The following is a 24,050-nucleotide window of genomic DNA, read 5'->3' on the forward strand; positions in this document are numbered from 1 at the left end:
GCACTGGCAACTATCTCACTCGAAAATCTTACGAAGGCCAGTCACCGGCACGAAGGCCAGTCAGGTGGTACTGGCAACGTCCACGCTCAAAATGGTGTATTTTATGTGCCACCCGCACAAGAGCCGATCGTGGGGCACTGGCAACGATCTCTACGAAGGCCAGTCAGGCGGTACTAGCAATGGTCACGCTCAAAATGGTGTATTTTATGTGCCACCTGCACAAGAGCCAGTCCAGGGGCACTGGCAACAATATCACTCAAAGGTCCTTACACATGCTGCGGGCACAAGTGCCAGAAAGGCGACGCTGGGCACAGGTACCATCACGATTTCGATTTCGCTTGCCCCAATAAGTCTTCGCAAGCTGAGTTTCGTGTCCAATGAGGGAGACGACGTTGGCATGGGTGCCAGTCATCAAATTTCACTCAATTTCGATTTCACTTGCCTCAACAGGTCTTCGCAAGTGGAAGTTTAGTGTCCAATTTAACTCAACTTCGATTTCACTTGCCTTGACAGATCTTCGCAAGTGGAAGTTTAGTGTTCAATTTACCTTGATTTCACTGCATCAACAGGTCTTCACAAGTGGAGTTTAGTGTCTAATTTAACTCGATTTTGATTTCACTTGCCTCAACAGGTCTTCGCAAGTGGAGTTTAGTGTCCAATGAAGGAAGGAAGGAAGGAAGGTATGCATAAGTGGACTGGCTGGGCCTTAGATTTAGGTCTCACTTGGCTTGCCGGGTCTTCTCACGCACAGCATATTTCCAAAGGTCTCGGTCAGAAGTCATCGCCTCGGTGAGGCCCAATGTTCGAAGGTCGTGCCTCACCACCTCATCCCAGGTCTTCCTGGGCCTACCTCTTCCACAGGTTCCCTCAACTGCTAAGGTGTGGCACTTTTTCACACAGCTATCCTCATCCATTCTCGCTACATGACCATACCAGCGCAATCGTCTCTCTTGCACACCACAACTGATGCTTCGTAAGTTCAACTTTTCTCTCAAGATACAGATACTCTGTCTAGTATGCACACTGACATTACACATCCATCGGAGCATACTGGCTTCATTCCTTGCAAGCCTACGGATGTCCTCAGCAGTTACGGCCTATGTTTCACTGCCATGTAGCATGGCTGTTCGTACACATGCGTCATACAATCTGCTTTTTATTCTGAGAGAGAGACCCTTTGTCGCCAGCAGAGGTAAGAGCTCTCTGACCTTTGCCCAGGCTATTCTTATTCTAGCAGCTACGCTTTCAGCGCACCCTCCCCCACTGCTAATTTGTTCACCAAGATAGCGGAAGCTATCAACCACTTCTAGTTTTTCTCCATGGAATGTGGCAGAAGTTGTTTTCTGCACATTCACAGTGTTTATAACTCCTGAACATCTACTACAAATGAAAACTAACTTCCTAGTTAACCTTCCTTTGATATTGCTGCACCTCTTATGTGTCCATAGCTTGCACTGGGTGCATCTTATAGAGTTACTACCCACTCCTTTTCTACAGATCGAGCAGGGCCATCTACCCGAAGGGGTTTGTGTTTTGTCTGCCTTCCTACTTATTAGGACTTTGGTTTTAGTTAGGTTGACTCTAAGGCCCTTCGATTCTAGTCCTTGCTTCCACACCTGAAACTTCTCCTCTAGTTCTGATAGTGACTCAGCAATTAGTGCAAGGTCATCAGCATAGAGGAGCTCCCAGGGGCATCCTATCTTGAATTCCTCTGTTATAGCCGGGAGGACTATGATAAATAGGAGGGGGCTGAGGACAGAACCTCAGTGGACCCCTACCTCCACCCGGAATTCTTCACTGTACTCATTGCCAACCCTCACCTTACTGACAGCGTCGCTGTACATGGCTCGCACAGCTCTCACTAACCATTCTACTATCCCTAGTTTCCTCATTGACCACCAGATGAGGGATTGGGGGACCCTGTCAAAGGCTTTTTCCATATCAACGAAAGCCAGGTACAGAGGTTTATCCTTGGCTAGGTATTTCTCCTGAAGCTGTCTTACCAGAAATATAGCATCAGTGGTGCTTTTCCCAGGCACGAACCCAAACTGCATCTCATCTAAACTGACTTGCTCCCTAAGCAGTTGAGCTATGACCCTCTCCGTGACTTTCATTACCTGATCTAAAAGCTTCATACCTCTGTAACTATTTGTATCTAAAGCGTCACCTTTACCTTTGTAGCAGTTGACTATGGTGCTGCTACACCAGTCATTGGGTATGACTCCTTCGTGCCTCACCTGGTTCGTAATACGGGTGACTAGGCTATAGCCGACACTGTCTGATATTTTGAGCATCTCTGCAGTGATTCCTGATTGGCCGGGGGCTTTCCCTGTCTTCATACTCTTAATTGCTTTATCTACCATGGTACTGTCAACTCGGATAGCTGGTCCCTCTGTTGGGTCGACATACGGCAGACTCTCTTTCTCCCATTAATTCTCTTTATTAAGCATTCTATTGTAGTGGCATCTCCAGACCTCTTTCTTTGCAGCCTCATTTAGTGCAAGCGTACCATATATACTATAAATATTTATATATATATATATATATATATATATATATATATATATATAAAATATACAAGAATGTTCTATGTGTGCCATAAATATCGCCATCCATTTAGGGAAAAATTTGTAGTTTAGAATCAGTAGTTCTTTGACTGCTATTTCTAAATTTTCAGTATGTTGGAGAAGCAACTCAATGCTAATCCCTGTATATTTATGATGACAAATGGTTTTATCGATAAAGGTTTTTTCATACTGAACTACTTGGCAAAATTGTTAATTATTAATTCTATTATTAATTGATGATTCCCTGCCCTTATTCTTGTATATTTTATATTTGATACCTCTAAGTTAGGTGGTTAAACCGTAATCCCTTCACACGGGACTTTTTTCATACGGGACTATTTGTGACGCACATGGAATAGATTTCTTTGAGATGGGATGCCTGAACTCACTAGCCGATGAATTCGTAAGTGCCTTTCTTATCGTTGATTTTTGGTGTCGCATGGCCAAAAATGACCGTGAATTTTTTAGAGACACTTTCAAATTTATCAGAATATCGGACTGATGATTTGGAATAGGGAAATTTTCATTCTCTTAACCATGAAACGATCGTATCCGATTAACTAAAGACTTGTTTTGTTTATGCCTTCCCCTCCGGTTTTTTGTTCTATGTGTGCCATAAATATCGCCATCCATTTAGGGAAAAATTTGTAGTTTAGAATCAGTAGTTCTTTGACTGCTATTTCTAAATTTTCAGTATGTTGGAGAAGCAACTCAATGCTAATCCCTGTATATTTATGATATATATATATATATATATATATATATATATATATGGGAGAATTTACGAAAAAAAACAACAACAGACGAGGACAGGTGGTGTAAACAACAAAAGGATGTATTAGTTTAACGCTCGGGAATAGAGAAAGTCTTTAACGTTTCGAGCTACGCTCTTCAACAGAAAGAAATAAGGAGAAAAACAAGGAAAAGAAAAATTTGAATGTAGTGGTCAGCGATCTATCATATATATATATATATATATATATATATATATATATATATATATATATATATATATATATATATTTGAAGAAAAGCAACAAAAATGCATTAGGTTATAGCAGTACGTATATTTCGTACAAACTTCATTTATTTATGTGGTGAGAACACCACATAAGATGTGCAATGAAAATGTACTCCTCAGCTGCATAATGGAAGTTTATTTCAAAGAGTCATTTTGTAGATGTGTGCAAATACAAGAGTAGGAGATGAAGAAAATACCATCTTGACTGGGCTGTTGATTACGAAGTATTAAATCAGAATTATCAGTTATTTATGTTCTGTACGAATACTTTTTTCACCCCTAAATATTTATATTTGTATATAAATTCATTAGTTACTATAATTTATTAGTTTCTTTTGCATAGTCTTAGTTTATGCATGTTTATGCAAATATAGTATTGGTATATCCCATTTATGTTCATTAGAAATTAAATAAAGAATTTTGACATGTACGAATATTTATTTCCCCCCACTGTACATATATATATGTAGTGAACACTTCTATCGCCATTATATACAAACAAACCATCTTCTCTCACTATAAATATTGACAGACGCGAGCGTAGTAGAAAGCAACCCATTCCTTGTCATCACCTGACTGACTATTTCTTTGCGCGGGTAAATTATCTCCACCCGTTCACCTCAGGACGCAAACTGACCAACCATAGCCCCTAATAAGGTCATGTGAGAGTGTTTCTTCTAATGCTTCTCTGGAGCCTACCTTCAGCTATAAATAGACTAAATTATACCCGCCAAATCGTCGCGCCTCAGATCTCCTTTGAGATCTGGCCGCCGGCCACACGCGCATAACACAGCACCAACCAACCAGCCAGTTTCCAGCGACGACATCAACACCATCGTACAACTACGACTACAGGCATCGCCCCCGACGTCACCAGCAGCAACACGACACTACGACTGCCAACGTCAACATGACTCTACACGTACACAAGCTACCACAGCTAACTGCAGCACTTCTCTTCGATCCTGTTTGTGTGATTTCTTCACCACGATAAATAACAGCCAAGAACCCAACCTGCGAAGAACATCTGTATTCAAGAACCCGGCTTGGCATGGAAGCCCTAACATCACAACTAGTGATTGCTCTGCCCCACACGCCTTAACTTCTTATATACAGACACTTACCACTGTGTACTCTAAGAACTGGTATCTTAAATCCTTATACGTGTTACTGACTCTATTCAATACTGTGTATCTCCCGTACCCACATACATGTATTACTTACACACACTCTTTTCTTTGCATGACGGCCTGTCTTTAATGTGTTTTATTATGTCGCATTCACTCACACACAGACATACAATTTAATGCTACAATAAATCTTACTGTTATTCATCTCATACGGTTGTGTTCCTATCGTCTTCCTTACTGGCATTTACGAATTCTCTATGTTATCGAAGTATAACATATATTTATCATTTGATATATTTTGTGTTTGATTGTGTGACGCGTTAAGAAAGGAGCCTGTTTTCCATTCGTCACCATTTCTCCTTTTGGGTTCGCACGGTCGTTCTTACATATATATATATATATATATATATATATATACAGTTGATAAGAAACATATATCAGAAAGAAGCACACTCTAAAAAATAGAGCAGTAATTATTACAACAAAATTTTATATAGAGTTACTCAAGGTTTCACATTCACAAACCCAATATATGCATGAAAATAAACCAGAAAGTTACCCATTGATAAACCTAGGTCATCACATCCATCATCACTACTACTAGACCTGATGAAGCATGCAACATGGCTGCCAAAGTCAATTCCAAACATAGAACAATACATCAGTATGACAAGACCTATCCACTCAACATTTCTAGATAAACTGAAAAATAACTCTCAAACCTTCAAAGTTCTAAATCAATATCCAGACAATACTTGAGAAGAGCTGACTCAGCCTCTCTAAAGACAATTTCTTAGCATCTCAGACAAGTTGGTTAAGTGGAAGCCATTTATCTCTAATCTATACCTAGAAGAGGAATTTAACAGTGAGCTAATGAAACAATCTTAAAAATTATTACTCCAGCTACTTTAAATGGTGAATTGTCCCTATATTGTAGAATGATATTACAACTTGAGAATAGAAATATTACAAGGCACGGCAGGATATAAACTGTCAACCAGTCATCTGTAGAACTCTTTGACAAGAGATACTAAACAATAACAATATCAATAAAGCTTCTTCAAAGAGTTTTAAAAATCACAAAACAACAAAACATACCTGTAATAATGTGGTAATTGCTCTTATAGCCTCCACTGTAGAATCAATGTCTCCTTCACCAAATGTATCTCTGGAAAAATTGTTAAAACAGATGACTTTAAAAATAAATTTAGATTTATTTTTATGTCTCAAAAACATTAAAAACATGAAGAAACATTTCTTATCTTCATTAAGAATTATAAATTACATTTTTCCAAAACATTACTCAGATATGCCTAATTCAAAAAGTTAGAAGTAGTCTCTAACCAGTAGTTTATAACATCATTTCAGTACCCAATGACCACACACTCTGCCATATGATAAAAGATAAAGTGCCTTAGTCATGATAAATTATTGTAAAAGTTACTCAAAGATATTCAAACTGAAATTCATTTATTAAATATGATTGTGTGCTAAACAATAACTGAATCATAAGTATTTATCACCATTAATAATGTAAAAATTGTTTTACAAACTGAAAATAAATGCTTTGCAAACAATAATTATGGCATTTACCATACATATTCCTTTCATACTATTACTATCATGATAATTCTAGACACTTCGTGGCTGCACTGTAGAAATGACAAGTTATTCACTATCTGCCCATTCTGAGTTCAATTCCTCACATGAGAAAAGCTACTTACAAAAGACTGTTTTATCCAGAGGAAGACTTTTTCTCTCTACTACTAAACACACTCAAACTAATTACATTCCAACCCTACAGAATTCTATAATAGGTAGTAAATTTTACAAGAGACATTATTCTGTGTTATTCAATATATGAACTAAGTATAACATCACAATCATCATTCATGATGATTGTAGAAATAGTTTTATGAACTGAAAATAAATGTTTTGCAAAGGAAAAAATAGTAAATGAACAAAAATGTTTACTTGAAATACTCATGACAACGTTCTTTAAAATGATCTCTTTGTTTATCACCAATCATATCATCATAGATCTTCGTCAGTAGTAGTGCCGAATGCATTCTCGAATGCCCAGTCACTTTTATCACTGATTCAACCTTACAATGGATACCAGCAATGGTTAATAAATTATAAAGGCCTAGAAAATTAAATTATAAAAAGAAAACAACTGTATATCATGAAAGAAAGGTTTTCTTTTAATTACAAAGCAACAGTTATATTGGGGAAAAACAAATGATAAAAATCAATGACTAATGTTTAACTTAAAGCCACTAGATTAAAAGCTGTAAAGTTAACTGTTCACTTCAACTATTTAGTATTTAAATGATGGCAACTGTTGTAAGATTTGGTGGAGTTTTTTTTTTTCTGCTGCCAAAGTAAAGTATGGTTGCTGTGAAACTGTGTGTATGGTGGCTGGATTTAACTAGTTTCAATTATAAATGCTCATTTAGATAAATTGATGAAAACTATTTGACTGGTGTAAACAAATAAGTGTCTTTATGTTAGCAGTTTCAATACTAAGTGATTAAAAGACAAATAGATTGAAAAGTTATAAAAATATAAAGAAATAAATTACCAAGAACATTCCAAAGTTACACCTCATATGTTTGATGACTTTAAACAAATATTGAATAAAAAAATTTCAACCAGATAACTCAGATAAAAGATGAAGACAGAGTAGCCCATACAAATTTTTAGCCAATTTCTTGATGCAACAAATCTTTTAGATAACCAGTCAAATAGAATGAAGGAAAAAATCTTTATTTAAATACATAGCATCATTATTAGGGTATAATTTCAATCCATAACTTATGACTTTTGGATTCATCACTTTAAAACTAGCAAGCCCATAAACTTAACCACAATAATACATATTTTCATGATCTCAGTGAAACACATTTGAAAATCATCAAAAGCAGTTATAAACTCACCTTCACTTTCCATAAATTGTTTGGTCCACCCAACACCACTCATTCCTGTAATGTATTTAATAAAGATCTCTATGATGGCATCTCGACCTCTAGCTGATAGCTTGCGACTGGGTAACATTTTAGTCATTGAACTGAAGATTTCATCAACAAATGTTTGAGCTGCTTCATCTAAAAACAAATTGAATAAAAATTTATTTTCCCCAGAAAGATACAACTCAAGAAATATTCATGACACAAAAACGCAAACTGATATTAATTGAATTGTATAAGCAAATAAAACAATTGAAAATTTTTCCACAATATGGTCAATCACTTTACTTCGTTGCTATACAGTATTCTGCATCTACTTGGCCGAGCAAGTAGACATGAGACAGTTTCATAACAGCATTATAACCTATTCCTCTTTTCCATCACTTGAAAATATTGTTCATTCATAGTAGGTTGGTTAGTATCTACAATATCACACATACATACATGGTTTTTCATCTTAAACTGTCAAAAAGACCTCCATTGGGTTAATTTTACAATGATACAAAATATGTCTGTATACTTAATTACTCATGACCCATTTTGTATTCGTACTCTAGTAATTAGTGTCAGGTTGTCAACCATGAAGCAATATGTAAATGAGTTGTGCATTAGGCAGTTTTGTTAACATTTTTGCTAAGTAGCCTTTCACTTCTTTATTTTGTATGAATTGCCAAATAACAATGGGATTGGTCAGTTTTATACTTAAGTTACTAAGAAGTTTTTTGTAGGCCTAAATTCAGTGAGACTAAATACATATGGATATGACTATTTTCATTTATTTATAGCACAAGCTTATATTGGCACTCTTATGCAATAGATTGTTTTCAAACACTACATGGATAATTTTCTAGAAATTTATGAAAGGTACATTTTTAGTTAATTTTTGGTGCTGTTATGATTTGCTTGTGATTGTATCAAATTCTGTTCTTTTACAAAAAACTGCAAATTGCATTAAAAATTCATCAACACCATATACAGCAACAAAGGTAAAATGCTATTAGACTTATCAAACCCATGCAAGTATGGAAAAAAATTAACATAAAATGACAATGACAATGATACCAATGGTGGTGCCATCATCATCATTTTAGGGTGTTTTCTATAGCTGCATGGGTAAAATAAGTGTAACATAATTTTGCTTTTGGTTACTGTCCTTTGTTATGTTACACACAACACAGAAAATCTTTGTTGCTGTATATGTCATGCGTTTCAGTATGGTTTTCATAATTGGATGCTGCTCTTCTCATCAACTACTTTACAGTATGGGTTTTGTGCAGTTTATCATTCCACTGGCACAAGAGAATTTATTTGCTGATATAGTGTAGCAGGAGGTACCTCATGTCAGCAGTTTAATCAGAGTTGTTGCTTTAATAAACAAGTTATATTTGCTGCAGCTTTGGGTTTGGTTGGTTGCATTCACTATAGTTGAGAAGATATAACTCTTCATGATTTACTGAGAGAGGAAGCTGCTGTGGGAGCTTTCAGTAACAGCCTAAGGCTCTTAGGAAAAAAGGTTGTCTTTGCTATGAAGAGAGCTTACAGTAGCTGTCTGAGGTAACTGAGTATAGGCTGTCACCATGCTATTTAAGAGAACATACTGTTCTAGATTAATGATAGCTAGACCTAGATTGTTGTGAAAAACTAGTAAAATGAATGGGAAGACAGTTATACCATCTTGTGAACAAACTTATTTTCACACAGAAAAAACTATTTTACAATATATTAAACAGCATTTCTTTCGCAGTCACTCTCCAGGGCAGTCCCAGGAATTCTTCGAAGGGAAGGCAAAAGGTCAGAAGGGAATACAATTCCAGGACAAAAAGGGTGTAATAACATTATTTAGAAGGGTGCACTTCTTTTCTTGAGATGGACCCTCAGTCCTGGTCCATCCCTGCTCTTAGTGTTACCAACTGAGTAGAATATGCTTCACTGAAGAGACCTAATAAGATCAAACATGTCTTGCTTTCACCAGCTGGTTTTAAAGACCATATCCACTCCCATCTATATTGTCTATATTGCATAAAATTTCAATGAACTGATCTTATGACAGTCATCTCCTCTGCTTCAATAATCTCATTTAATTTTTATTTCTTCAACTTCATACAATTATATATGTAACATCCTATCATATTTACATTTAGTGTACAGAATACATTTTAGTGAGCTATTTAGTACATTTAGTGTGCTATTTTCCCTCAATTAATTTGTTGATATTCATAATCAGTGTTACTACAGTTCCTCTATTTCTAAATAAACTTTACAGAGATGTCTAATAAAATAAAATATGTCTGTTGTTTTTATTAGTTAGCTTTTAAAGACCAGATAAACTCCAATTTGGTAAAAAAAAAAAAAAAATCAAGCACTCTTAATAAGAGATTTTCTTAAAATTTGCTAAGGGCGGGCTGCAAGAAAAATAAGTCCTAGGGCATAACGAGTACAAATACCATTACCCCAACACTGCATTGTGAACTCTATTCACTAAAAATGGCTCCCACACTATTCTAATCTCAACCTGAGAATATATTTTCAAATGAAACAAGGTGAAACAACACAACTGGACACCTTTATATTTACTTTTCATAGGGAATTGATAATTCCCAAAAGAATAACAGCTAATGTGATAAAACATCAACTAGTTCAGAACTAAATAACAGATTAATCACATCATCATCATCATCGTTTAACATCCACTTTCCATGCTGGCATGGATTGGAGGGATTGTCTGGAGACTGGCAAGCCAGAAGGCTGTACCAGCTCCGGTCTGATCAGGCAAGGTTTCTACAGCTGGATGCCCTTCCTAACGCCAACCACTCCGAGAGTGTAGTGGGTGCTTTTTATGTGCCACCAGCACAAGGGCCAGTCAGGCAGTACTGACATCGACCACGCTCAAATGGTGCTTTTTACGTGCCACTGGTACAGGTTCCAGTCACGTGGTACTGGCATCAGCCACAACAATGTCTTCACTTGACTCAACAAGTCTTCACAAGCACAGTTTATTGCCTAATGATTGAAGGGTACTCTTAAATGGGCTGGTTATACTGCACTGGCACAGGTCATGGTTATGGCCTCACTTGGCTTGCCGGGTTTTCTCAAGCACAGCATATCTCCAAAGGTCTCAGTCACATGTCATTGCATCTCTGAGGCCCAACGTTCAAAGGTATTGCTTCACCACCTCATCTCAGGTCTTCCTGGGTCTACCCCTTCCACAGATTCCCTCAACTACTAGGGTGTGACATTTTTTCACACAGCTGTCCTCATTCATACGTAACACATGACCATACCATTGCAGTCATCTCTCTTGCACACCACTTCTGATGTCCAACTTTTCTCTCAGGGCACTTACACTCTGCCGTGTATGCACACTGACATTACACATCCAGCGGAGCATACTAGCTTCATTTCTTGCAAGCATATGCATGTTCTCAGCAGTCACAGCCCATATTTCACTGCAATGTAGCATGGCTGTTCACATACATGTCATACAGTCTACCTATTAATCTGAGTGAGAGGCTCTTTGTCACCAGCAGTGGGAGGAGCTCTCTGAACTTTGCCTAGGCTATTCTTATTCTAGCAGCTACTCTCTCAGAGTATCCACCCCTGCTACTGACTTGGTCACCTAGGTAATGGAAGCTATCAACTACTTCAGTAGCCCTCAACAGGTTGTCCCATAGGAACCTCCAGTTGTCTTCCACATCATGTGAAGCTATATCCTCCTCTATTTCGTCAAAAGCTTTGAGTAATACATCACTAAATCTCTGTCCATTCACAGGATCCTTAAGCTTCCTGACCCTTCTTTTCCATGCTGGTTGTCTTCTGGGCATCCATTTAGCCCTGATCCTGAAATCGCTAACTACTAATCTATGTTGCGGGATGCTTTCTTCACCTAGGAAGGTTTTGGCATTTATAAGTAGCCATCTTTCCCATTTCCAGGCAAGGATGTCAATTTGATTAGTGTGTCCACCAGACCAGTAGATGAATAGGTGACTGGCAAGTTTTCTGAAGTTAGTATTACAAACCATAAGAACATTTGCATCACAGAACTCTAGCAGCCTGGTTCCCTCCTCATTACGGGAACCAAAACCATAGCAACCATGTACACCATGGAAGCCCCCTGCATGTTGTCCAACATGCCCATTGAAGTCGCCAACCACAAAGAGAAGGTCCCTATCATTCGTTGATAAGGTAGTCTGCAAGAGGGTGTCATAAAATCGGTCTTTCTGTTCATCAGGTAGCCCTGGCTAAGGGGAATAAGTCGAGATAATGGTTGCTAATCCATGTTACAGCTCTAATCTAAGCTTAAGTATTCTATCACAGTTCCTGTCTACCTCGATTAACTTATCAACCCATTTTTTCGCAAGAAGTATACCCACATCCCTGACCTTATCAGTGTTCTTTACCCAGAAAATCTTATACCTATGTTCTTTGCCTGTGAGGAACCTAGCAGAACTTCCTCTCTACCTTACTTCTTGGATGCAGCATAGATCGACACGTTTCTGTTCAAGCATCTCAACAATCTCATCAGACCTACCTTTCAATGTGCCAACATTAAGTGTACCAACTCTGAGGGTGTGGAAGGTGTGGGCCCGTAAGACCCTGGAATGAGGGATTGCAGCATCATGTACCTGAAAAGAAAGCTCGCATTTGGCAGAACTCATGAACATACAATATCCTTCAACCTGCATACACAACACCATCATTTTATGTGCTACATAATCACTACATTGCATAGGAGATAAACCCTAAGTGCGGATGGGGAGCATTAAGCCTTTGGCAGTATTCAGGGGAAAGACATCCGATAGAAGTCAGAGGATAAAGACTTCTGGTACAGGTGGTGGGGGTAGGAAGGGTGGGTGCACTGCAAAACAGCAAAAACTCAGGCTGCCAGTGTGAAAGAATAGTAATAATAATAATGAGATAAAATTGGGCATTTGCATTCTTAACTAGAGCTATAACCAACAATTTTCGTTCAGCCAAACTGTGACAAAATTAGATGAATGAATAAATGACAATAATAAATGAGCGTGAAAGAGAGAGAGAAGGGAGAAAGAGGGAGTTGGATTGAGCATAAGGATCTTAAGTTCTTTTTCTCTAAACATACGGCATGGAAGACGAAACTGTGTTTAGATAGATAATGAAATGAAATAATAAAGTAATTATAATGTGTGCTGTAAAAGAGGTTTTAGATGTGTGCTAAGTTGGAAAACAGTTGCTTATCTGTGCATCCGATTTCTACTCCATGTAGCAAGAATTATAATTCAATTTTTTTTTTTTAATCTACATTCTAAGTTTCAGTTTTAATAAATAAAATTTTGTTGAAGTATATTTAAAGATTCTCTTCTTAAATGAGATCACCAGCTAGAAACATGACTTTGTTTCATGTATCATCTACAATGGATAAATTACCCAATATAGGAGAGCTTGTGTTGCAAGGTCAGTCACAGTGGAAGTCTTTTGAGCATCTTATAATGTGTATGTAATTACAGCAATAGGAGAAGGCTTTTTATTTTATACAAAGCTAAAGAAAGAAATAGAAAATTTGACAGAAAAAGTATTATCCCCTAAATAGTTTCATAGAATTACCCATTGTAAATTTTGCTGGCTTTACTCGTTCTCCTCTTCTTTTCATAGCAGTCTGTTCTTTGACAAGTGCTTTGAATGCATCAACATTTGTAATAGCATTGATTATATTGGATATAAGTTGAGAAGCTGTCACACATAGTTTCTCATTAGAAGTATTCAATGTTTCGCATATCACCGGAAGACTTATTTCTTTTATAATTCTTTCTGCCTGTAAAAACAAGTAAACAACAATATACAATCACTTCATAGACATTACAGCATTTTCAGATATATGTAGATTAAAGATATAGACAAAAACAAATATTTATCTTCTGCTGTAATATTAATGTTGAAAATATGAAACTCGGTGAAAAGTAACTTTCTGTGAGAAGTTATTTTTTTTTTGGCAAGGATCCTACTACCAAAATGTACATACAATTTAAACAAATAATAGTCTTTATAGCAGATTCAGCCATTTTGAAAACTAACGATTTCAAACTAGTAATTTTCATCAATGGAGTTCCAAACATACCTGCCTTCATTGCCACTTAAAAATCTGTAAAATTATTATAAATGTGCACAAATAATTATATCCACCTGTTTAAATTTGAAATATTCTTTCCACCATTATATAATTTCCAAAATTCTCAACAATGAGTCTTTGGACAATTATTTGCTTCAGTCAAATAACCTTCTCCTTTTACTTCCCTTCTCTAATAAAGTTAAGGACCCTTGGTAAAACTTTAAGAACATAGGTAAAATATGTTTAAATCTAAACATCTGTCCAAACCACATTAATTAATAAACAGCACCTCATAACAGCTATGAGTAATTAACATTTTAAACACATCAAAACTTTACTATTAATCAGCAAAAAAGTACAACAAATTATTATAAGGTATTAACTTCCAAAAAACATTTCAACTGATGAAGTATAAAAAAGATAAAGATAAAAGAATAAGCATTGATGATTGTCACTTACTCGCCTTCGGCTATTTTCTGCAAGGTTAGCCAATGCACGATAAGAAGCTTGCTGAAGTTCAAAATCATCTTTAATTTGGGTCATTTTGTGAAGGAAAAAAATACCATTTTCTCTCACTATTTTCTCAGCTCCAGATTCTTCACGAGCAAGAACTATAATGTTGTTGGTTGCCTGACAAAATATAATCAATAAATTTGATGAATTAGAAATGAAATAATTGCTTTTAATTAGTCGTGTGTAATTAGCTAACATACTGCTTTTGGCACTAATAATGACATCCATTTGTAAGTAATCAAACGATCTAAATCCTGCAAAGATGATGATGACAGAGGTGATGCAACTAATAATGCTGCATTTAACAATATAACCATCAGTGAAACATAATAAATGGCAGAGGATTTGAATTAAAATTACATACTTCGAATAAGAAATTTTAGTTTCTACAGAAAGGGTGAAAATCAGATAATGGTTTGGCACGAGGAGAAGAAATTATTAGTCATTGTTAGCCACTTTTACATCTCCACATAATGTTCAATACATTAAGTAAAATCATTTTCAAGAGAATGTGGTCATGAGAGAGTTTTACTGTCAAAATATTGATTTGAATAAACCCAAGAAATATACTTCTCAAAAATTTTAATAGTAGCAGAAAAAAACATAGGTAAGAAAGGAATTCCAGAGGTTTAATATTCTAGAATGGAAGGTATGGATGAAGTGATTGGTGCAAGCTTGAAGTAGATGCCACAATATGGGTGATGAGAGAAAAAGAGATAAGTAATGGTGATATGAGACCAGCCACCATAGAAGATGAAATAGAGCTTGCATTCTTGTAATTCTCTGAAATAATGTTGAGCAAGTATTAAATGTTCTTAAAAACATCTAAAAACTGAGAAGAAAACATCACTTAACTTTTCAGTCCAACACAGTAATTTAACTTAAATTTCATACCACCCGTTTCTCCTACAATCCCATTGAAACTGTACACATGACATATATGCATACACATGCCAACATGAAGCTGTCCGCATACTCACACACACACCAAAAGCTACAATACTATGATGACCACATACATACCATACATATATGTAAGGAGATACATGCACAGATATTCATATAAACCACACAGATGCCCACGGACACATATATATATATATATATATATACTCATACTTATACACACACCCCCTTACCAACATACATAAATACACACACTATCTTAAATTTGAATCAGTATACATACATCAAAGTTACATGTTAAGATACACCGACATGTAGTAAATATATATATATATATATATATATATATATATGCATGTACAAATCATCATCATCATCGTTTAACGTCCACTTTCCATGCTAGCATGGCTTGGACGATTTGACTGAGGACTGGTGAACCAGGTGGCTACACCAGGCTCCAATCTGATTTGGCAGAGTTTCTACAGCTGGATGCCCTTCCTAACGCCAACTACTCCGAGAGTGTAGTGGGTGCTTTTACGTGCCACCGGCACGAAGGCCAGTCAGGTGGTACTGGCAACGGCCATGCTCAAAATGGTGTATTTTACGTGCCACCTGCACAGGAGCCAATCCGGCGGCACTGGCACGATCTCGCTCAAATGTCTTTACACAACGCTGGGCACAGGTGCCATCACGATTTCACTTTCACTTGCCCCAACAGGTCTTCACAAGCCGAGTTTCATGTCTAATGAAGGAGACAATGTTAGCATGGGTGCCAGTCATTGAATTTAGTTCGATTTCGATTCCGATTTCACTTGCCTCAACAGGTCTTCGCAAGTGGAGTTTTGTGTCCAATGAAGGAAGGTACATATAAGTGGGCTGGCTACACCCCTGGTGCAGGCCTTGGATTTAGGTCTCACTTGGCTTGCCGGGTCTTCTCACGCACAGCGTATTTCCAAAGGTCTTGGTCAGAAGTCATCGCCTCAGTGAGGCCCAATGTTCGAAGGTCGTGCCTCACCACCTCATCCCAGGTCTTCCTGGGCCTACCTCTTCCACAGGTTCCCTAAACTGCTAGGGAGTGGCACTTTTTCACACAGCTATCGTTATCCATTCTCGCTACATGACCATACCAGCGCAATCGTCTCTCTTGCACACCAGAACTGATGCTTCTGAGGTTCAACTTTTCTCTCAAGGTACTTACACTCTGTCTAGTATGCACACTGACATTACACATCCAGCGGAGCATACTGGCTTCATTCCTTGCGAGCCTACGCATGTCTTCAAGTCACGGCCCATGTTTCACTGCCATGAAGCATGGCTGTTCATACACATGCGTCATACAGTCTGCCTTTTACTCTGAGAGAGAGACTCTTTGTCACCAGCAGAGGTAAGCGCTCTGAACTTTGCCCAGGCTATTCTTATTCTAGCAGCTACACTTTCAGCGCACCCTCCCCCACTACTAACTTGGTAGATATCAGAAGCTATCAACTTGGTAGATATCAGAAGCTATCAACTACGTCCAGTTTTTCTCCCTGGCATGTGACAGAAGTCGTTTTCTGCACATTTTCAGTGTTTATTGAACATCTGTTACATACAAAAACTTACTTCCAAGTTAACCTTCATTTGATATTGCTGCACCTCTTATGTGTCCAAAGCTTGCACTTGGTGCATCTTATAGAGTTTCTGCCTATGCCTTTTCTACAGATTGAGCAGGGCCATCTACCTCTAGGGGTTTGTGTTTTGTCTACCTTCCTACTTATTAAGACTTTGGTTTTAGCTAGGTTGACTCTAAGGCCCGTCGATTCTAGTCCTTGCTTTCACACATGAAACTTCTCCTCTAGTTCTGATAGTGACTCAGTAATTAGTGCAAGGTCATCAGCATAGAGGAGCTCCCAGGAGCATCCTGTCTTCAATTCCTCTGTTATCGCCTGGAGGACTATGATAAATATGAGGGGGCTGAGGACAGAACCTTGGTGGACCCCTACTTCTACCCTGAATTCATCACTGCACTCATTTCCAACACTCACCTTACTGACAGCGTCCCTGTACATGGCTCGCACAGCTCTCACTAACCATTCTTCTATCCCTAGTTTCCACATTGACCACCAGATGATGGATCAGGGGACCCTGTCAAAGGCTTTCTCCATGTCAACGAAAGCAAGGTACAGAGGTTTATACTTGGCTAGGTATTTCTCTTGAAGCTGTCTTACAAAGAAATATAACATCAGTGGTGCTTTTCCCAGGCACGGACCCAAACTGCATCTCATCTAAACTGACTTGCTCCCTAATTAGTTGGGCTATGACCCTCTCCGTGACTTTCATTACCTGATCTAACAACTTGATACCTCTGTAATTATTTGTATCTAAAGCGTCACCTTTACTTTTGTAGCAGTTGACAATGGTGCTGCTACACCAGTCATTGGGTATGATTCCGTGTATCACCTGGTTAACAATACAGGTGACTAGGCTATAGCCGACACTGCCAGATATTTTGAGCATCTCTGCAATGATTCCTGATGGGCCAGGGGCCTTCCCTGTCTTCATACTCTTAATTGCTTTATCTACCATGGTACTGTCAACTTGGATAACTGGTCCCCCTGTTGGGTCGACATTCGTCAGACTCTCTTTCTCTCATTCATTCTCTTTATTGAGCAATCTTTCGTAGTGGCGTTTCCAAACCTCTTTCTTTGTAGCCTCATTTAGTGCAAGCGTACCATCATCCATGCAAACACATTTCTCTCTCACAAAATCATGATTCTCCCTCACACACTGTCTTGTAACATGAAATACTTCAAGTCTTTGGTCCTCACGGCACAGAACATTGGCAAACTTTTTCTTATCTGCTTCCCCTCTGGCTAAATAAACCTGTCTCCTAGCTTCCCTCCTAGCAGTCTGATACAATTCCCTGCTACCACCATTCTTCCAGTCCTTCCAAGCCTGTTTCTTTTGTCTAATAGCCCTGTCAACAATATTGTTCCACCACCACGTTATTCGCGGTCGAGAGGGGACTTTGCACCATCCACAGATCTGGTCAGTAGCCCTCAGCAGGTTGTCCCGTAGAAACAATCAGTTGTATTCTACATTGTGTGAAGCTACAATCCCCCTCTATTTCGTCAAAGGCTTCGAGTAATAAGTCTCTAAATCTCTGTCCATTCGCAGGATCTTTAAGCTTCCAGACGCTTCTCCTCCAAGCTGGTCGTCTTCTGGGCAACCACTTAGCCCTGATCCTGAAGTCACTAACTTCTAGTCTATGTTGTGGGGCACATTCTTCGCCTAGGAAGGTTTTGGCATTTATAAGCAGCCATCTTTCTCTTTTCCTGGCGAGGATGTAGTCAATTTGGCTTGTGTGTCTGCCAGAACGGTAGGTGACTAGGTGACTGGCAGGTTTCCTGAAGTTAGTATTGCAGACCATAAGGTCATTTGCATCACAGAACTCCAGCAGCCTGGTTCCCTCCTCGTTGCGGGAACCAAAACCATAGCCTCCAAGTACGCCATAGAAGCCCCCTGAATGTTGTCCAACATGACCATTGAAGTCACCAGCCACAAAGAGAAGGTCCCTGTCATTCATCGACGAGGTAGTCTGCAGGAGAGTGTCATAAAATTGGTCTTTCTGTCCGTCGGGTAGCCCAGGCTGAGGGGCATAGGCCGAGATAATGATTGCTAACCCATGGTGAAGGACTAATCTAATTTTAAGTATTCTATCGCATACTCTAACTACCTCGATTACCTTATCCACCCATTTCTCTGCAAGAAGTATACCCACGCCCCTGACCCCGTCTGTGTTTCCTGCCCAGAAAATTTTGTACCTGTGTTCTTTGCCTGTGAGGAACCTAGCGGAACCTCCTCTCCACCTTACTTCTTGGAGGCAGCAGATATCGACACGTCTCTGTTCAAGCATCTCAGCAATCTCACCAGATCTACCTTTCAGTGTGCCGATGTTAAGAGTGCCAACCCTGAGGGTGTGGGAGGGATGGGCTCGTGAGACCCTGGGGTGGGGAACAGCTGCGTCATGTACCTGAAAAGAAAGCTCGCATTTTGCAGAATTCATAAACAAGCAGTAGCATTCATTTCAGCCAGCATCTACTATACTATCGTATTTTGCACCATATGATCTCTACCTTACATAGGGGATAAACCTAAGTGGGGGTGGGAAGTCTTTAGAAGTGTTCATGGGAGACAGTCAAGAACTACTGGTACTGGTGAGGAAGACAGAGACTTCCGGTACTGGTGTAGAAGATAGGGACTTCTGGTACTGGTGTAGAAGATAGGGACATCCGGTACTGGTGGAGGGGGTGGGAGGGCGGGTGCAACAAAACCGGGTGATGCAAGGGGTTAATCGAAAGAGGGAGGAGAAGAGAGATAGAGACAATAGAGAGCTAGGGAGTGGGATTGAGAGAGACATAGTAAAGCAGATATCAAAAGAGACAGAGTAAAGCAGAGAGGGTTAGGCCAGAGCACAAGGTAGGTAGAGAGATATTTTTGGGGATTTCTGTCGCCTAGACACAGTAAATATTGAATGGTAGAAATATAGGATAGAGAGATAAGGGTTTTCGGCCAGCTAACTCTATGACAGAGTTATAGAGATAAGTGACTATGTGAGAAAATAAAACTGAAAACTTGAAACTTGAATAAATGAGTGAATGAATTTGGTGACATCGTTTTGGATAACAGAAATAAGCAATGTGTAAAGTATTTACGGATCAGGGCATAAATAAATAGAAAGTATAAGCGTGGCTAGAAAGACAGAGAAACTTATCTGATCATCCTTCTATGGTCGTATTAATTCGGCAAAGATTCTAGGAACGAGTGAAGGAATCGAGTGCGTGTGCTAAAACAAAGCATACATATTTATACACACACACACACAAGTGTATGCACAAATACAAGCATATATCCTCGTGACATCTGAGGAAGCAAATGGACTGTAGAATCGTTACATATTTCCACATATTATGATATGAATTACATAACATTGTACGAGATAAGCCACATGTCAGTGCCAATATGTCTCTGAGAATTTTCTCTCTCTGGTCAATTCTATCATCATCATTGTCTCACACAAACCACTACCATCTCTATAGTTGATACACTGGTGATCACATCTCAAATGCATAATGCTGCTTCTCAACACATCAAACGTTTTCAGCAACACTGCCAAAACGCTAGTATTTACATTCTCCACATCTCATTTCCATTTCAAGTTTCTTGTATTTTGATCATTTTCTCATACTACACTTCAACGAAGATGTCAGTGAAAATACACAAGTCTGAATAATTTAGTTAAATTGTAAAAATTTAACAGTTACTCAAAAAATCTAAATAATAATTTAAATATACTAGATTATCAAAGTAACTCTGTTGAACTGTAAAAGCTTAACATAGCTCATCTTTCTCCTCAGTACTTACAGAACCTTGTTAGTAATGTAATTAGTTTTCATTTATCTATTAACCAAGCTCAAACAATTTCATTTAAATGATATAACAAAATATATTTCCAGCATCAATTAGCTACATAAAACCAATTACCAGTTGTAACAATTATTTCACATTGTCAAACTTACTGTTAGTTTTGTATCTCTTGTCACATCTGGATTATCCTGGAATGCCAAATTGAACATCTGAGCAACTTTACCATCCATACTTGTACGTTCTTGAACCTGAAAATTACAATAATTTTGACAGAGTGAATTTTTAAGCATTTTGACAAGCACAACCAAATTATTTCATGGAAGCTGACTGAATTTGCAAAGTGGCTGTTGCTGAGTTTTGTATCCTTGTGCTCAGGACAGAGCCTACCACACTCATAAAAGCAAGACCCATTATGAAAAATTAAATGATACCATAATAGGCATTAACACCAATGCAAACACAGCTCGGCCAGTCAAATCAGCAAGTGTGTGAGCAAGTGAGCCGGAATCTTCCTACCAAATAGTCAGGTCAAACTTTCTAGAAATTCCATGAGGCATTAAAAAAACTGAGATTCTGAATTCCCAGAAAGAGTGACTTATGATATTACATGAAACTATTAGTGTGGTTATTATGAATGAAATACACAGTCCACCATATGTTGATATTCATCAGTAATTATTTAACAACCCTAATACCTACACTACATAACTAAAGACCAGTGAAAAACTTAGTTTATCAACCTTGGAAGAATGAAGAGATGAGTTAACCACAATGAGTTGTAATGCTAGAATTCAGGGAATCAAGCTCTGCTTAACAGTTTCAGTCACCTCCTAAACAGAAAAATATTTGAAGAATATTGTTATATTTGGGGATGGTCATATTTTTGCCAAAAAAAACACACTACATGCTTGGTCTTCACTTCAGTTATTATTATTATTATTATTATTATTATTATTATTGGACTAAAGAGAACAAGAGGAGACACATGGGATAAAGAATTGTTGAAGAGGTCACAGGATGTGTGACAAAAGAGCTTAGACAAAGGACACTAAATGATAATAATAAAGCTGAAGTGAAGACCAAGTATATAGTAAGTTTTATTGACAAAAATATGACCATCCCCAAATATAACAATATCTGTTTCTATATATGATTTCACATCAGGTATCTTGCAAAACAAATTCATATTTGGAGAATGTTTGGTTAAAAAAAAAAAACATTATTATCCTATGACAGACAAACAATTACATGAAATATGCAAAAGATTTAAATTAAAAGTTAAAAATAAATCACTGCAAGAAACACAGAAATCCACAGCACTTAAATCTGGTTGGTTTCTATAATCTTCTGAATAAGTGACAAATTTTACTGTGGACCGGATGTTTTCTATTATACATCATACAAAGATACCCTTTCACCTCTAAAAGATTACCCAAACAGAAACAGTTACGTCAAAAGAAATTATCAAGAACAATATGATATAAAAAGTAACTGGTGATATAAATATCTATTCCATGTAGGCACAGAAACAAGAGCATATCAAAAACACCTCACTAGCTTGATACAAATTAATAAAAACAAAGCTAACTTTTTCCTGCATTGGAGTCACAAGTTTTTGCATAATTGTCTGGACAGCCTGATTTTTTGGATCTATTTTAATTAATTGTGTAGCATCTTTATAAGCATCTTCAATTTGTCCCAACTCTTGGTATCCTTGGCAACGCCGATACAAAGCTTTTGTATCATGAGGATTTTCTTTTAGAGCTACAAGAAAACAGAAAGAAAAATGTTAATATAAAACCAAACAAACATTTATGTACTGTAAGGAATGATTTAGACAACAGGATGTCTATCATTGAGAAAGACATTCAAGTGTTAAAATAACTAAATTAAACATAGCAGAAAAACCTAAAATATCAATTATATGTTCAAAATAATCACACTCAAGGTGTTGTTGGTGTATGGATTGTTGAGTTGGTGTTAAGCAGTCACATGTTGTTCCAATAACAAACCTCAATGAGCACATATTTGAAATTAATTTATTTGTTATTTAGGAAATTAAAATATTTACATTGCATATGAATCTTTTTCTAATAGTTGCCAATAGTGTTATGTAGGTTATTAGAAAACGAACTTAGATGTATTTAAATCATGAACAGAAAAGATCAGTGTTGCTGGAGAGGCAGGAAAAAGTTGGTTTGCCATTATTTAGGAAGTCCTCTATACCCAGATTAAAATTCAAAGGAAAACTTGACACTGCTTCTGCTGTACCTTGCTCTGTTATTGGCTTTTGGTAACTGGTGAGGATGTATGTTCGCCAGTAACTCTCAACCTCTGCAGTTGATCTTGGCGCAATTTTGCTTTTATAACCTCTTTTGTACAGGAAAAGATCATAGAACATGATTGAATGTTCTATGATATGGCATGATGTTTCTTCAAACTCATTGATTGGTAATCAAGGAACATCACCTGACCTGAATGTGATTTTAACTGAAAACTGAACATGTGAGGTCTTGAATCAAACTCTCACTACAACCTATTTATATTTATCAGGAAGCTGAAATTTATATAAAAAATAGAAGAACTTATGAATGATAAGGTCTATGAATTACAAACAAAAAAAATTTTCAAAGTTACTGACACATGGTCAGTAATCATACAAATGTTTGATACGTTCGCAAAAGTTACTACATAAAGCAGCTACAAAGATTTATCTAGTGTCAACTAACAAAGTGGTTAAGGAGACTGCTTTTTTTTTTAACTTTCTTAAGTAAAACATGATTTCATGCTTGATATCTGACACGAATTAACATTTACCTTATTTTGTCAAACAAACAAGAGTAGCACCTATCTGATTCACTAAACCAGATAAAATAAAAGCATTACATGACCAGTGTAAAGAATCTATGAGTCACTCCCAAATTTTTGCTCAAGTACTAAATGGAATAAACTAAACTGGAGTTACAGTTCTATATTTAAGAGATGAGGAATTATGTACATTATTCATATTCGACGGATATTTGTCCTCACCTTGTTTGTTGTTAACACGTTTCGCCTGATATACCCTCCAACCTTCTTCAGGTGTCTTGGGGAAATTTTGAACCTGGGTTCTCATTCCTAAGGAATTTTTAGATATTATTATTATTATTCAGTAGTTTTATTTTTATAGCGTGCTTTCACTTCACTACCGAGCGCAGCTCTGTGCGCCTTGGGTATGTGCTGTGGTTTGCTGTGGTGCTCTTATGTTTACTGTATTGAAAGTGTTTTGCGTAGAATGTGTGCAGTACCCAGTAGTGCAATTTTCTGTATGTTATATATATTTGTAAGTCCTGGTGTTTTTGTTATGTATTTGTCTGAATATTTTTTTATTATACCTAAGGCACCTACTATGATAGGAATTGTTTCTGTTTTTAGATTCCACATTCGAGTTATCTCTATTTCCAGGTCTTTGTATTT

General features: G+C 37.5%; 1 protein-coding gene across 3 annotated transcripts in view; it reads right to left on the bottom strand.

The window, feature by feature from the left end:
• LOC106867515 (protein unc-45 homolog B) overlaps positions 1 to 24,050 on the bottom strand; it is a 135,453-nt gene that overhangs the window by 81,472 nt on the left and 29,931 nt on the right. For all 3 annotated transcript variants that reach the window (XM_089349256.1, XM_089349255.1, XM_089349257.1), the window contains exons 3-9: positions 22,183 to 22,358; positions 20,747 to 20,842; positions 14,229 to 14,399; positions 13,268 to 13,475; positions 7,658 to 7,825; positions 6,693 to 6,864; positions 5,817 to 5,886 (exon numbers count right to left, since the gene is read on the bottom strand). In XM_089349256.1, coding sequence (XP_089205382.1) covers positions 5,817 to 5,886; positions 6,693 to 6,864; positions 7,658 to 7,825; positions 13,268 to 13,475; positions 14,229 to 14,399; positions 20,747 to 20,842; positions 22,183 to 22,215 — 918 coding nt within the window. In that variant the 5' untranslated portion in view covers positions 22,216 to 22,358. The remainder of the gene's footprint in view (positions 1 to 5,816; positions 5,887 to 6,692; positions 6,865 to 7,657; positions 7,826 to 13,267; positions 13,476 to 14,228; positions 14,400 to 20,746; positions 20,843 to 22,182; positions 22,359 to 24,050) is intronic.

Source organism: Octopus bimaculoides, chromosome 3 (assembly GCF_046866305.1).
Source record: "Octopus bimaculoides isolate indiv1 chromosome 3, ASM4686630v1, whole genome shotgun sequence".
In the NCBI taxonomy this organism is placed as follows: Eukaryota; Metazoa; Mollusca; class Cephalopoda; order Octopoda; family Octopodidae; genus Octopus; species Octopus bimaculoides.